Source organism: Phasianus colchicus, chromosome 12 (assembly GCF_987193195.1).
Source record: "Phasianus colchicus chromosome 12, bPhaCol1.hap1.1, whole genome shotgun sequence".
NCBI lineage: Eukaryota > Metazoa > Chordata > Aves > Galliformes > Phasianidae > Phasianus > Phasianus colchicus.
The window spans coordinates 12,447,830-12,460,496 of NC_143447.1; the positions used below are offsets into that span (position 1 = coordinate 12,447,830).

At 39.7% G+C, this 12,667-nt stretch overlaps 1 protein-coding gene across 1 annotated transcript in view; it reads left to right on the forward strand.

Annotated features, from left to right (window-relative positions):
• Positions 1-12,667, forward strand: part of TMC3 (transmembrane channel like 3) — a 37,708-nt gene that overhangs the window by 9,847 nt on the left and 15,194 nt on the right. The window contains exons 5-9 of the mRNA XM_090148979.1: positions 1,480-1,730; positions 5,179-5,368; positions 9,013-9,547; positions 10,672-10,815; positions 11,735-11,810. Coding sequence (XP_090005105.1) covers positions 9,432-9,547; positions 10,672-10,815; positions 11,735-11,810 — 336 coding nt within the window. The 5' untranslated portion in view covers positions 1,480-1,730; positions 5,179-5,368; positions 9,013-9,431. The remainder of the gene's footprint in view (positions 1-1,479; positions 1,731-5,178; positions 5,369-9,012; positions 9,548-10,671; positions 10,816-11,734; positions 11,811-12,667) is intronic.

The following is a 12,667-nucleotide window of genomic DNA, read 5'->3' on the forward strand; positions in this document are numbered from 1 at the left end:
TTGTATTATTCATCATTACAAGAAGACTTGTTTTCTGTGACACTCAGACAACGGAGTCACATTACATATTTCTAGGAAATGTGAAAAACACATTACTCATCTGAATCAGACACTTCTTTTTGTTCCAAAAACATCTCATTTATTATGAGAACTTTACCTTTCCACAGATGATGTTTCTTAGATAAATATATGAATTTTTCTTCAGGTAGGAGCATGTGAAGACTTTGAAGGAAGCTGCACTCTGTTCCCACCTTTTCAGTTACTCCAGGACAGGGATTTAGTTGAAAGTAGAGTTCTCATCCTATAGAAATGGTGATAATATTCTTTACAATGAGTCTCTTTACAAGTTCTTTACAATGGGTCTCCTTGGTCCCACTATAGCATTTTCAAAGCCTTTAGAGAGCACTGAAAAAACCTACCGAAAGCCTTCAACATACTTTGAATCAGAGCCTAAGTATCCAATCACTTAGCTTTCCCATTGATATGTGTTAATAAAAATAATATTAATCTCTCTAGACTTCTACAGATACTCAGTAGTTAGCAGGGCATGGAATAGTTATGCTGAGGAAGGAATAATATAAAGTAAATATAAGGTATTAAAAAAATAAAAGCATCTTGAATGTTACAAAATTCAGGGGTTTTTTTTCCCCTTATTAGTTACTCACCATTTCTTATTAATGAATTTGAGGGATAGCCTTTAAGTTTGAAATGTTGATCTGGATTTCTTGTAGGGTTTTAATTGTTTATTGACTTTCACATTAACTTCATGTGAATTTAGTATTCCCAGTGTTCTCTTAGCTTCCCAGCACCGCATCTCAGTGTGCAGTTAAAGTAGATGTAGTTGTTTATCAGCTAGAAACATCACATGTGTAGTGCAAGTAAGTTACAGGAAAAGCAGAAGAAGGAATAGCATCAGTCTATGTGAGCCAAGGCCATTGCTATAGGATGGACATCTAGACCCAAATTACACAGATTTCTAGTTCAACAGCCGTGATTGCCAGTGTCTGATAATGACAAAGAACCAAGTTGACCACACGGTGGAGCCTTCTGCTCTCTCTGCAAGAAGTGTGCAGAAGATGTGACTGCCGGATTCCTTCAGACAAGAGGGAGATACCAAGTCCTCTAGGTTCCCCTCTGAAACTCCGTTCTTTACGTGGGGTTTTGTCCCTGTCTGTGTAGCAAGAAGTGTATCCACAGGTTGTTTTTTCAGCTCTGGAAACTACATTTAAATGTGAAGTTACCAATGCACTTAATTCAGACCAACACAATCCAGCATGAGGGTTGCACTCAGCCTACTGCTGCATACAGATGTAGGGGTCCTGGGTCCACTTTTCATAGCCAGCCACATCAACTTCAGTTACATACTGCTACATTTACAAACCATAGCAGCACACCATTCTCACCCTGTTTCCTCACTGGGTTTCTGCCTGTACAAAGCTGGTTATATACTTTATATACTTTTTATATGCTTTCTTCCAGACTCATTTTGTATAGCATTTGACTTGGACCACATTGAAGGGAAAGGCTCAGGAGCAGCAGCAGATGCAGGAACATTAATAAATTGCTAATCTGTCCTCATTAACAAAGAAGTCGTTCCAGAGTGGATATTAAGACAAAGAGCTTTTGGCATTTGTGCAGACTTAAGTGAACATCTGTTTTTCTGATGTCAGAAGATTCATTGTGTGATAATGGAAGCGAAGCCTCAAAGGAAAATCCTTTTGCTGATAAAAGTAAGATTTTTTTTTTTTAATGACTTTTAAAGAACTAACTCTGGCTCATGTTCTTTTTCCTTTTTCTTTTTTCTAAGATTACTTTCATTGTTTATATTATCTCTCTTGTGCTTGAAATTAGAATGCAAATTTCAAGGTCTATCTGAACATACAAATTGCAAAGGCTGAGCTAAATAACTCCCTAACCTGGAGTTGGTTCAGCTTAGTTCTTTAGGTATTTAAACCAGTTACCAAAACTTAATCTTAGTTACAGCTAAGATGATTTAGGAGTATATAAAGTATATAAAGAAATTGTGCTTATGTAATTGAACCTGAAGAAAAAAGTTTCAATTCCTTTTATACAATTTCTGTGTTTTCATCTTGGATATATTCTTGAATTATAAAGAGATCTGGGTATCTTAAGACTTTAAGAGCATAGGCTTTTTAAAAAATATGTGAAAATGAATTTTTGTGAGTACAGGAGGACTTCATAATCACACCGTCATAAGGAAAAGGGGAAGGAGAGCAAAACATGAAGCTGATCACTGTACTTCTGCTGTGCAACATCAATGAAAAACTAAATAATAATAATAGATTGTGATCCACAGTCCATTTACCAAGGCTTAAATTGCTGTGCATGAGCTGAGCCTTAGAGTCTGCCTATGTGCATCTGTAGAGCACATATCACAGAGTATGTAATTTAGCTAAGCCTATACTGTCTATTAAGGGGTTTTCTCAAAACGTTTCACCTACTGAACATATAAAAATACCATGAGAGCAGTGAACGCAATAGATAAACTTAAGAAAAATGGCATTTTTAATGTGTGCTGGCAGGGAGGAAAAATCACAACCACCACTCACTCCACCTCCATAATGTGCACATTAATATTTAATTTAGTAGCAGCGTAAGGCACAGGTTTTTGCATCGTGAGGTCCTTGGGGGAAAAGATTATTTGAGATTATTTGAAACACAGAGATTCCAACTATATTATAACTTTTTTTGCATTGTTTTTACTGTTCTTTTGCTGTAAAGATTCCCCCGTATCCAAACATGCCAAAATCCCAAGACTTTTATCCTGTAAAAAATGAATTAAGAAAACATCTCCCCTTGAAAATGTGACAGTTTTCTGTGCTCCCGTCTAGAAAGGAGGTTACAAACATTTAATGCAAAGGCTGTGGGCCTGATTTATCATCTGCTGAAGTCAAGGGCAAATATGTGATTTTGTTCATTATAGTACCTTTCATCTGTTCAGCTCAATCACGTCAGAATATTCAAAAGCTCTGTAGCTGTGTCTTTTCCTTTTGAGAATAAAAAGCTATTATGAGAAAACTTGTTATGCTGTAAAACTGAGGGTACTAATGAAATTAAATGTCTAGGTTATCCTTAGTAGAAACGTTTTCATTGAGATAACTCAATTTCATATGACATAATAGAATTTTCTAGTATATGTTAAAAACCAAATGAAGATGTCTGAAAGTAAAGAATGGAAGTCCCTTTGAGAAATCTGCTTAAAGCTGATTGTTTGAAATTGCCATAACCTTATAACCCCTTATTCCTGTGATGAGATAATGATAGAGTTCTGAAGCAGGTGACTTAGTGATGTATGCTGCACTCTGATCCTTCCTACCTGCTGACATTTATTGAAAGCTGACTGCTGAACTCTGTTCTGTGCCTCGTGCTGTCTATCTGCCTTGGAGATGTTGGACACTATAATTACATTTTGCTTCATTTCCTGTATAATTTATGTGAAAACCCCTCCATGGTATGAAAGTACAAAGTCCAGATAATGAGAACATGACAACGTGTATGATTTGATGGTTGTTTAGATTGCAGCTAGAACTGCCCATAACTCAACTACTTCCAAGGTCAACCAATACAAGTGAGCTCAAGCAGCACGGCACTTTGGAGGCTGTATAAAACAAATATGTTTTGCTGTGTTTAATCAATGTCAATCAATGCCATTATTCCTATAAACTGAGGTGTGTCTTACGGGTCGAGTAAGGAGGAGTGGTGAATCTGATTGGGTTACGGTGACATTTAGCCTGCAGCATGCTGCCGTTGTGTAAAAATACTAAGAATGGTTTTGTGCCAGTGCATAACGTTCTGAAGTCTCCAAAGCTTTGGTATTTTGTTTTATTATGCTTTCCAAGTTTTCTTTTTGGCAGCAATACTAGGTGTATGTATACGTGGGTTTTTTTAAGTAATATATTTCTTAATGCCAGATGTGATTTTTTTTTTTTCCTTAGAAAACTTTTCTAAATAAATCATTATGCTACCAGTTCCTCTCATCACCAGCCTGGTCTAAATTACATCTAGAGATAATCAGCTAGATTTGTTTCCCAAGCAAAGGGTATTTATGTCTTCATTATGTAATGTTGAGATGGTTTGTGGACTTGGTTTAGGTAGAATTTCTGAATCCTGGCTTAATGTCACAAACTCTGTATATGCTGGCTGCCTTTCCTTGTATTTTCACCATATGCTTCATTTGCTGAGAAACAGAAATAGACCACAAGGCCATTACAGATGAGCATGTTGGCTACTGAAAGCTGTGAGTGATTTGCTCGTTTTGCTTATTATTCCTTTGACATAAATCCACCTTACTGTGGAGAGGGATGAGCGCTTCCAACTCTGTGCATCCTGGTTCGTTCTCACCACCTCTCCTGCACTCACAGTAAGAATTGTGCTGCTGAATGGTGGCTGAATCAAAGAACTGATCTGCTGAAAGCTACTCTGAGAGGTGGGGGCTGAGAGGGGATTCTCAGAAGAATTATGAAGAGGTGTTGAATTGGGATTTTTCCTTGGACAGAAGATGATTATCATTTGCTAGTACATACAGAGTATCTAAAATGACCTTCTAGGTGATTTGGCAATAGAATTATTAACATTCCTTATGCAATAAGTTAAATTATCTGGATTTCATCTTTCCTTTTTTTTTGTGTGTGTGTGCTCTGATCTCTGAGGGGCCAGGAGAAAGATCAGAGGCTTTACTACTGGTGCTCCAAAGCCCTTGTCTTTGCTGATAAGCTGCTCAGTTTCAGGTCTCCCTAGCTGAAGAGCTTCATCCCATTGCAAAGGGATGCAAAACTGAACGTGAGTTTTTATTGAATATTAGAAATGGTGCAAAACCATATTCTAATGTTTAGAGGACAATGAAAACCAGATTGAACTGAAACAAAAATTCTGCATTCTGTCAAACATTGGCAGTTCTTCATGTCTTCGTCTTGAGCAAAATGAGATAATCTAATGGAAAAATATGTTTCCCAAAGACTTTTAGAAGCAATTGGGCAAATTCAAGATTTTCATCTCAATCAAACAAAACAACAACTACAAAAAAAAAAAAAAAAAAACCAACAACCTGACTATTCAGTTACTTTTGAACTACTTTTCCTCTCTTTTCTCCTGAAATGTGATTTCTTTTAATTATTATTATTATTTTAAATGTTCTAAAATTGTCTTCTGTATTTTCAGTGACTCCCAAGGTCTGGCTTATAATGACTCACGTAAGCCTGGAAAATAATTTAGTTACAGAGCTTTCAGAAAGGTCTCTGGTGAAATGAATATGTCTGTAGGATGCACGTCATACTCCTGGTCAGACAAAGCTGCACAAAGCACCGATTCCCTCATAGAAGGAATTGCTGCATTCTACTGCACCTGAAAAGTAAGTTTTCTTAGGTTCCTAATGACTTACTTTTTTGCTACTTGAAAGTAAAAAGCTGTAAGTTATAGGTGCAGTGCCAGGCAGAGAGGGGCTGTGCTGCTGACCATGTGCATCACTTGCATTGGCTGTAAAAGCTGATGGGTTGTGCTTTACCCTATCATGGGTCCTGAGTGTGGTTGATCCCTTTGTCCTCAGCCATTCTTAGGCTGTAAAGTACACGTGTTAGCATTTCCCTGGTTTTGTTCTTGACAGTTTCTTGAATTTGATTTACACTGTTGTGGTTTGTACTGTCACCGAAATGTATGTTTTAGAAGTCATGCCTGATCATCTAATGAATAAAAATAGTCCTATTATGATGATGTAAGAGCAGTTACTACACAGGGAGCTTTTTAAATGAGAGATTTTTTTATGTGGGATGTGCATTCACAAGAAAATTGAACCACAGTGAGAGTATTCCCCTTGATCCAAGGGTGATATATGTCAGCCAGGGCTACTAATGTGCAGGAACTGAAGAGTAAACCTACTGTATGAAATAAAGCTGTGCAAACGAACTCATGGGGAGGCACTGATTTGATACAGTCCAGTAGAACAATTTTCTCCCAGTAAGTGAAGAAAATATTTTTGGCATTGTTACCCTCAAAATCCCATCTGTTCTAATCCATCTGCTCAACTCTACTATCTTTAGGGGATAAACAGGTGAACTAAACCTTCTCTGGCCCAACATAAAACCTCTTGTCCTGTCCAATGGACAGTACTCTCTTTTTACAGAGATAACTGAAAAAATTCATAACTTCTGAATTTTCACTTTAGGATTAGGAGTTGCATTTCCCAAGTGGGGAAATGTTGAAAAGGTCCAAGTTAAATTATAGTGGTGGAAAGATGGGAAGTTTACAGTGAATCTCTAAAGGAACGAACAAGCACAAAAAGCTTGTTTGCTTGAATTTTCTATGTTTATAGTTTACCAGCTTGGGTTGTGGGTTTTTTTTTTTCATGGCTAACTGCTTGAAAATGCAAAATGGTCCTATGCATCAAATGTGAGACTTCCTATTACACACAGATAGCTGCCATTATACATCTTGCAGTAAAAGGTTATTGTCCTGTTTTACATCCACTTAATGGTAATTGAAGTCTAATTTATAACCACTGTAGTATTCATTCAGTGTAAACAAACCCCAGTATGTTTAAGGATTCAGCAGAACATATTGGTACAGGCAGCTGTGTGTTGTGGCTGCTGGACTGTCTGCTGAGTTGAAAAGCAAACCTAAAGCCCTGCTGCGGATCTGAACGAATCCTTCCTTCCTTAGAGAGCAGCCATTGCAAGGCTTATGGGCCATAGAAGATGCCACCAACTTCAGAGATAAGGTCCTGGAGCCTGCTTTCTGTTTTCTCTTAATAAGCACTGTGCATCCTCCCGTCAGATGGGCTCTGAATTCATGAGTCTCTGGCTGCTCATTGTGCTTTTAGTGTTTGGTAGTAACTTCACATGATAGATGAGATTCTAGCACTGGCACTATAAGAGTCGTATAAATGTCAGGCTTAAATTGTTGCCTTGTTTTACGATTTTAGGCTTTCTTCTAATAAAGGGAAAATAAATTAATATATTCCCTGTTGATGTGTTAAGATATGTAAGCTAATTAAAATCCATATAAATCGTGAATGTTGGCATTTTAATGTTTTTGGTGCTATATCATCATCACATAAAAGAATGCTGCTTTCTCTGTGACCTGTGTAATCACAGGGAACTACAAATGATGTTAAATTTTACTCTGTGGCTCCTTCAGATGAAAACTAGTGCATCTGGAAGCCCAGGATCTGCTGGGAAATAGGAACAGTGAGGCACAGGCAGAAAAAGTTGGGTTTAACACAGTCAGTTAGCCCTGATGGGACAGATTTGTTAGATGCTCTGCTTGTCTGGCCCAGAATAGTATTTCTGTATGATACAGGGTGACAAAGAGCCATCGCCACTTCTCACTGCTTGAAATGATGCAACTATAGAAAAAAAATCAATTTTCTAAATGAGAGCAGTGAGTAGACATAACTGGAATAAGCAGCAAACTAATGGACTTGAGCAGGCTGGCCTGAATAGAGAGGCACTTATTCTTTTGAGCACAGCAGCAGAATCTTCCCCCCAATTCTGTGCCATTGGCCATAATACAAAGGTAAATAACTAACTCTACAACCACGGAAATAATTTGAACTAACATTTTATTGCTTTTAAATTATAAAGCTGAAAGCATATCTTGCAGGTCAAAACAGTGGTGAAGTGGGGGTGTTTGCAGCACTGTCTGAATATCAGAGCTTTAAAGGGCTTTTCAGACAGAGAAAGTTCTGGCATTGTTCCCCTATTTGTTTTTCCAGATGGAAAGAAGTGATTAGCCCTTTAATGGAGATACGAATCGGGGTTGGTAGGCGCCCCTTTTGGCTGCTTGCTTTCACTTGATGGATGCTCTGACATGGAGAAAGGACATCAGGGTGTTTCTCCTGTCCTGTGGATTTTATGCCAAACAGCAAAGTCCATTCCAAAAGCTAGTGAATTTAAGTACATAGAGACAGAGCTCTGGATTATCAGTTTAACGGCCTTCATTCTACAGATTCACTATGAAAAATAATAATATGCAGCACAGAAAAATTAAAATTATGTTCTCTTTTTCTTGGGAAGCTGATTACTGGAGTCTCTGTTGTGTCTAAGGGCAGTGTGTACAGAACAAGTTCAGAACACAGTTGGGATCAACAAGGTCATTTCATGGAAAAAACTATATAGTAAATAGAAGATGGCTAAGTGGTGTTTCCACCAATGGTTTTTGCTATGTTACATGCCATGTGCATATAACAAAAAGAAGGAATGAAAACGGTGGTGCAGAGCACAGCTGCCTGCTTTCACTGAATTCTGGACATAGCATTTCTTTACTGTTCTGAGGCTGTTCTGCTTTGTCCCAGGTTTCTGGCAAGGCTTCGGACAAGATACACCTGGGCTCTGGGCTTCACAAGGCTGATTCTTTCTGGTCTGAGAGTTACCTACATAGTAATAAGGCTTGTGACTACTGAGTGGCTGCTGAGTTATTGAACTAAATACATAAAGTACAACAGACAGAACCATAACAATGGAAAAGTAAGAGTTTTCAGCAAGTAGCAATATTTTTGATTATCTCAAGGCAGAGGGAAAAAAAAAAAAAAAAAAGCAGCCTGTGCAATTTAACAGAGAGAACTTAATGTTCTTTCTTGTGAGAGGCTGCAAATAAGTGAGCTACAAGACACTGCTGATTTATGTCACTGAAAATCTTGCCACACTGTGCACAGAACTATTAAGGGGAGCAAGTTCCAAGTTAGGAACAAGTGAACACTCTCTGTAAACTCATCCTTAAAGTAAATGCTGAAAATTATGCAATAAGTAATGAGATTGAGCTCATTTAAGGTGCTGCAGATGTTGACAAAAAGTGAATTTCTTGGTTGTGTGAGCTTGTCTGAAGGGCTGGTATTTTGATCCTTCAAAAGAGAAGTTGTGAATGCAGCTCATGCTGAGAGGTGGCCCCATTGTGTGGGGTCTGTTCTCCAGAAAAGAGCCTGAAGCCCTGCAGGAAACTGCTGTCACATTTTCTCTGTTATCAAAGACCAAAATACAAACAATTCTTGCTTTATGTCAGCAGGAACGCTCGCTCAAACATATGAAGCAATGATGTCAGTGGATACATCACCCAGAGTGGGCAAGCCTGGTGGAAGGATGGCATTTGGAGGGACCCATCATGTTACAAGGGAAACTTGGCTCTGCATTAAGGACTGCAGCTGGCAAACCCTTGGATTCAGTTCCCTTCTTTGCTCCTGGAAAGCTCCCTTAGAAGCAGCCTGGCGGGAGCTGCTGTGCACTGCCACTTTAAGGATGCATGCACTTCCAGGCTCAGGTCCTGCCACTGCTGCAGCACAGGGCGAGATCTTCTGCTTCGGGGCTCTGGGCTGCTCACTGCTCTCTGCTCTGTAACACTTGGCTGCTTCAGAGACGCCCGGCCAGGGGCTCAAGGCTTCCTCCCAGCGTGGCAGAGTCCCACCTGGTGCTGGGGCAGCTGCCACCATGGAAGCAGCACCGGGTGCTGCTGCAGCAGCAGCAAAGCCTGCGAAGTCCTGCAAGAAGTATCGGATGGTGAAGCGGCACGCCAACATCTACACCTACCAGGAGCCACCCCACAGGTAGGGATCCTCCTCTCTCCTGAAGTGCAAATCTTCCTTATAGAGCAGAAAAGAGAGATCCTGTCTGTCTTTTATTTAGAGTGCAGTAACATGAAAAAGAAGAATCGCTCTTCTCTCTATATTTAGATGTATTTTAAAGCTGTTTTCTTTTTCCCTTTCTACAGTCATACTCCCTGCTGCACCATAAACACCTTCACTGTAATTCCAAAGTATAGCAGAGTAGGAAATCTCTATACCTTTCCTTTGTATTATGCATTTTCCTTGACTGTCCACAGTGACTGAGGGTCAGAGCCAGAGTGTGGATTGATAGATACACAGTCTGGCCAAGAGCATCCTTCAGATGTTTTTACAAGGCAACAGTGAGCTTGTGACTTATTTCCAAGTGATTCAAAGGTGTTGCTTTTTCAGCAAAATTGCAGAGAATTTTCCCAATGAAGACTCAGAGATGCTGTTGGAAAACTTGCTAGCTGTTTTTGTTGGAGGTGTTCGGTTCTGTTCACACTGCTGGCTCACATGAAATTCCCTGTTTCAAATGGAACGAGAGAGCTGCAGCTAAGTGAACGTGGTGCCAGCATCAGAAGAGAACATTTAATAATTTTTCATAGAAATCTACATCAGAGCATGTATAATTTTTATGATGTAATTCCTGGTGCACTGTGGTCTTGTGCTTCTATCCCTATCAGCAGAGAACAAGAGCAAAGGGACAGAGCCTTTGTGTTTTAACAAGGAAATATTTTATCACTATTAAAATCAAAGTTAAAGGCCAAGACTGCATGAAAAGTAAATGAATTATAAGTGCTTCTGATGGAAAAGTTTAGATGACACTTTGTTCCAGAAAAATACGTAGAAGATCTTGTTAGCATGATGTACAAGCTGGAAACACTCAGAGGAAAGACTGGAATTCAGCTGGGGAGCATGGATGAGTTAGTGAGCAGCAAGTGGTAGGGAGGAAGAGACACATCCCATCAATGGGGAAGTCATCCAGATTATTTATCAGCTTTGAAACAACAGGGTTCTGTGAGTTCACTTATTGCTCTTGTGAACTGGATACCACATAAACCAGTGGATGATGGGGATCTAGATGGGAATAATTTGTCTTGTTTTTCCTCTTGTGGGGTGTTCAGCAACTCAGATGAGGATATCAGTGAAGAGAAGGCTAACAGCCATGACCCAGAGCAGGTCTTCCAGAACATCCAGTACCAGAAGGAGGTCATGTCCAACATCCGCTGCAGGCCGTGGCCGATGAGGCAGAAGCTGCGGGCGCTCAGGTAACAACACCAAACGTACAGTGCAAAGGGTGCATGCCCAACATTTGGACTAAATTCTGTCATGTCTTTCGCAGCACTGTATGCTTGGGATCGCTTTATTTTCTTCCTCTTCATCTGGCACCTTTCTCTTAAAAGTTGCCTGATGCTAGGATAGCATTACGGTCCTGAGGAAATCCCAGCAGAGTCCTTGTTTAATCTTGGAAGCAAAGAGATTTTGAGGGTGGTGGGGCACAGGCACAGCTGCCCAGAGAGCTGTGGGTGCCCCATTCCTGGAGGTGCCCAAGGCCAGGTTGGATGGGATGTTGAGCAGCTGAGCTGGTGGGGGAGCCAACCTCCATGGGGTTGGAGCTCGATGGCATTTGAGGTCCCTTGCAACCCAAGTCATTCTATGATTTTCTTCTGTTACACAGTCTGTGACTCTCTGCCTTCCTGCTGCCCCACAACTTCTGTGTCTATGAGTTTCCAGTGGTCCCCATCCAACTGCTGCTGAGGTCAAAGACTGTATGAGCAGCAGTAGGATCAGATGAATACACACTTCTTGGAATCTTGCAAGAGCAATTCTTTCGTAACCACATAAAACGAACCACACTATAGTGAAAATCTTATTTTAGGCATTTTGGTTGTGCCATATTGGGTTAAAAGGACAGAAAGGAAAAAAAAAATAAATGAACAGACAAGCCTTCTTGCAATAAAAGTTTTGAACGTCAAGTTTTCTCAGGCAGAGCTCTCAGTCAGTGTTTTTAATATGACAGTAAATCTTCAGTAGGAAAAAAGCTTTGTCTGCTTAAGTATTTCATGGGGAAACCTAATCCACGGCAGTGGTTCAGAGCATTCTGCTGCAGCTGTTTGCTGCTTGTGCAGAACTAGAGGCTCAGAGCACTGCGCTCAGTGTCAAGCAAAATTCCACCTTCTTGTGCAGACAGGCAAAGGAGATTGTGCTGAAGTACGAAGGGAGGCTCACCAGAACCAGAGGTTACCAGGCTGCTGGTGCGGAGGTATGTCTGCTTTTTCTTAAATTATGTCTCTTCTTTATACCAAAAGTCGTCTAAAGTTTTTATTCACAGACATGTATGTTTTCTATGTCATCCTGATTTCCAACTTGAGAGCTCTACTGAGGAAGAAGTAGATAAGAACTTGTTTTTTTGGCTATTTTTTTTTCAATTGTTAATTTAGTCATTACAATTTCGCAGACTAATTTGATGTGTGAGCGATAAATCTCCTTGTGTTAACACATTAGAAGCGTCCTTCTCAAATCATATGAATATTGATGTCTGCCAGAGAGGGTGATGGGAATGGGATGCTAACAATACGATGTTAGTATTCTCTGAAGAGCAATTTCAGCAGACCATGGGGCCACAGTTCAATAGTTGAGCATGAAAAATGTGTCTAGCTTTTAGTTTGGAAGACAATCCTGCAATAGCTTGTTGTAAATACATTGTTAAAGAATTTTGCTTGCCTCATATTCAAAGAATCTGAATCTAATCTTAGCAAATCTATTTACACTATTGAAAATAGACTCTGGCCCTAATTACTAGAAACTAATAACGTGCAGGAAACTGTTGTTAATATGCAACCAACAGAGAAGAGGTCTTTGGTCATCTAAGTGGTCAATAACATTTGTGTCATCACAATGAGTAGACTTTTCACAGTGCAATTTATTTCAATTCTAGAAGTCAGGGTTGTAATGGTAAAACAGAACAGCATGCATTTTATTCATTTGAACAAGTGAAAGGCCACATGCATAACTGTCAGCTTTCCTTGTTCTGCCTTTGCGTGTAGAAAATGCGGTGAAAGTAGGATGCTGTAAAAATAAATACTGTTTTATGTCTTGGACTTCAGTGGAACTAGGATG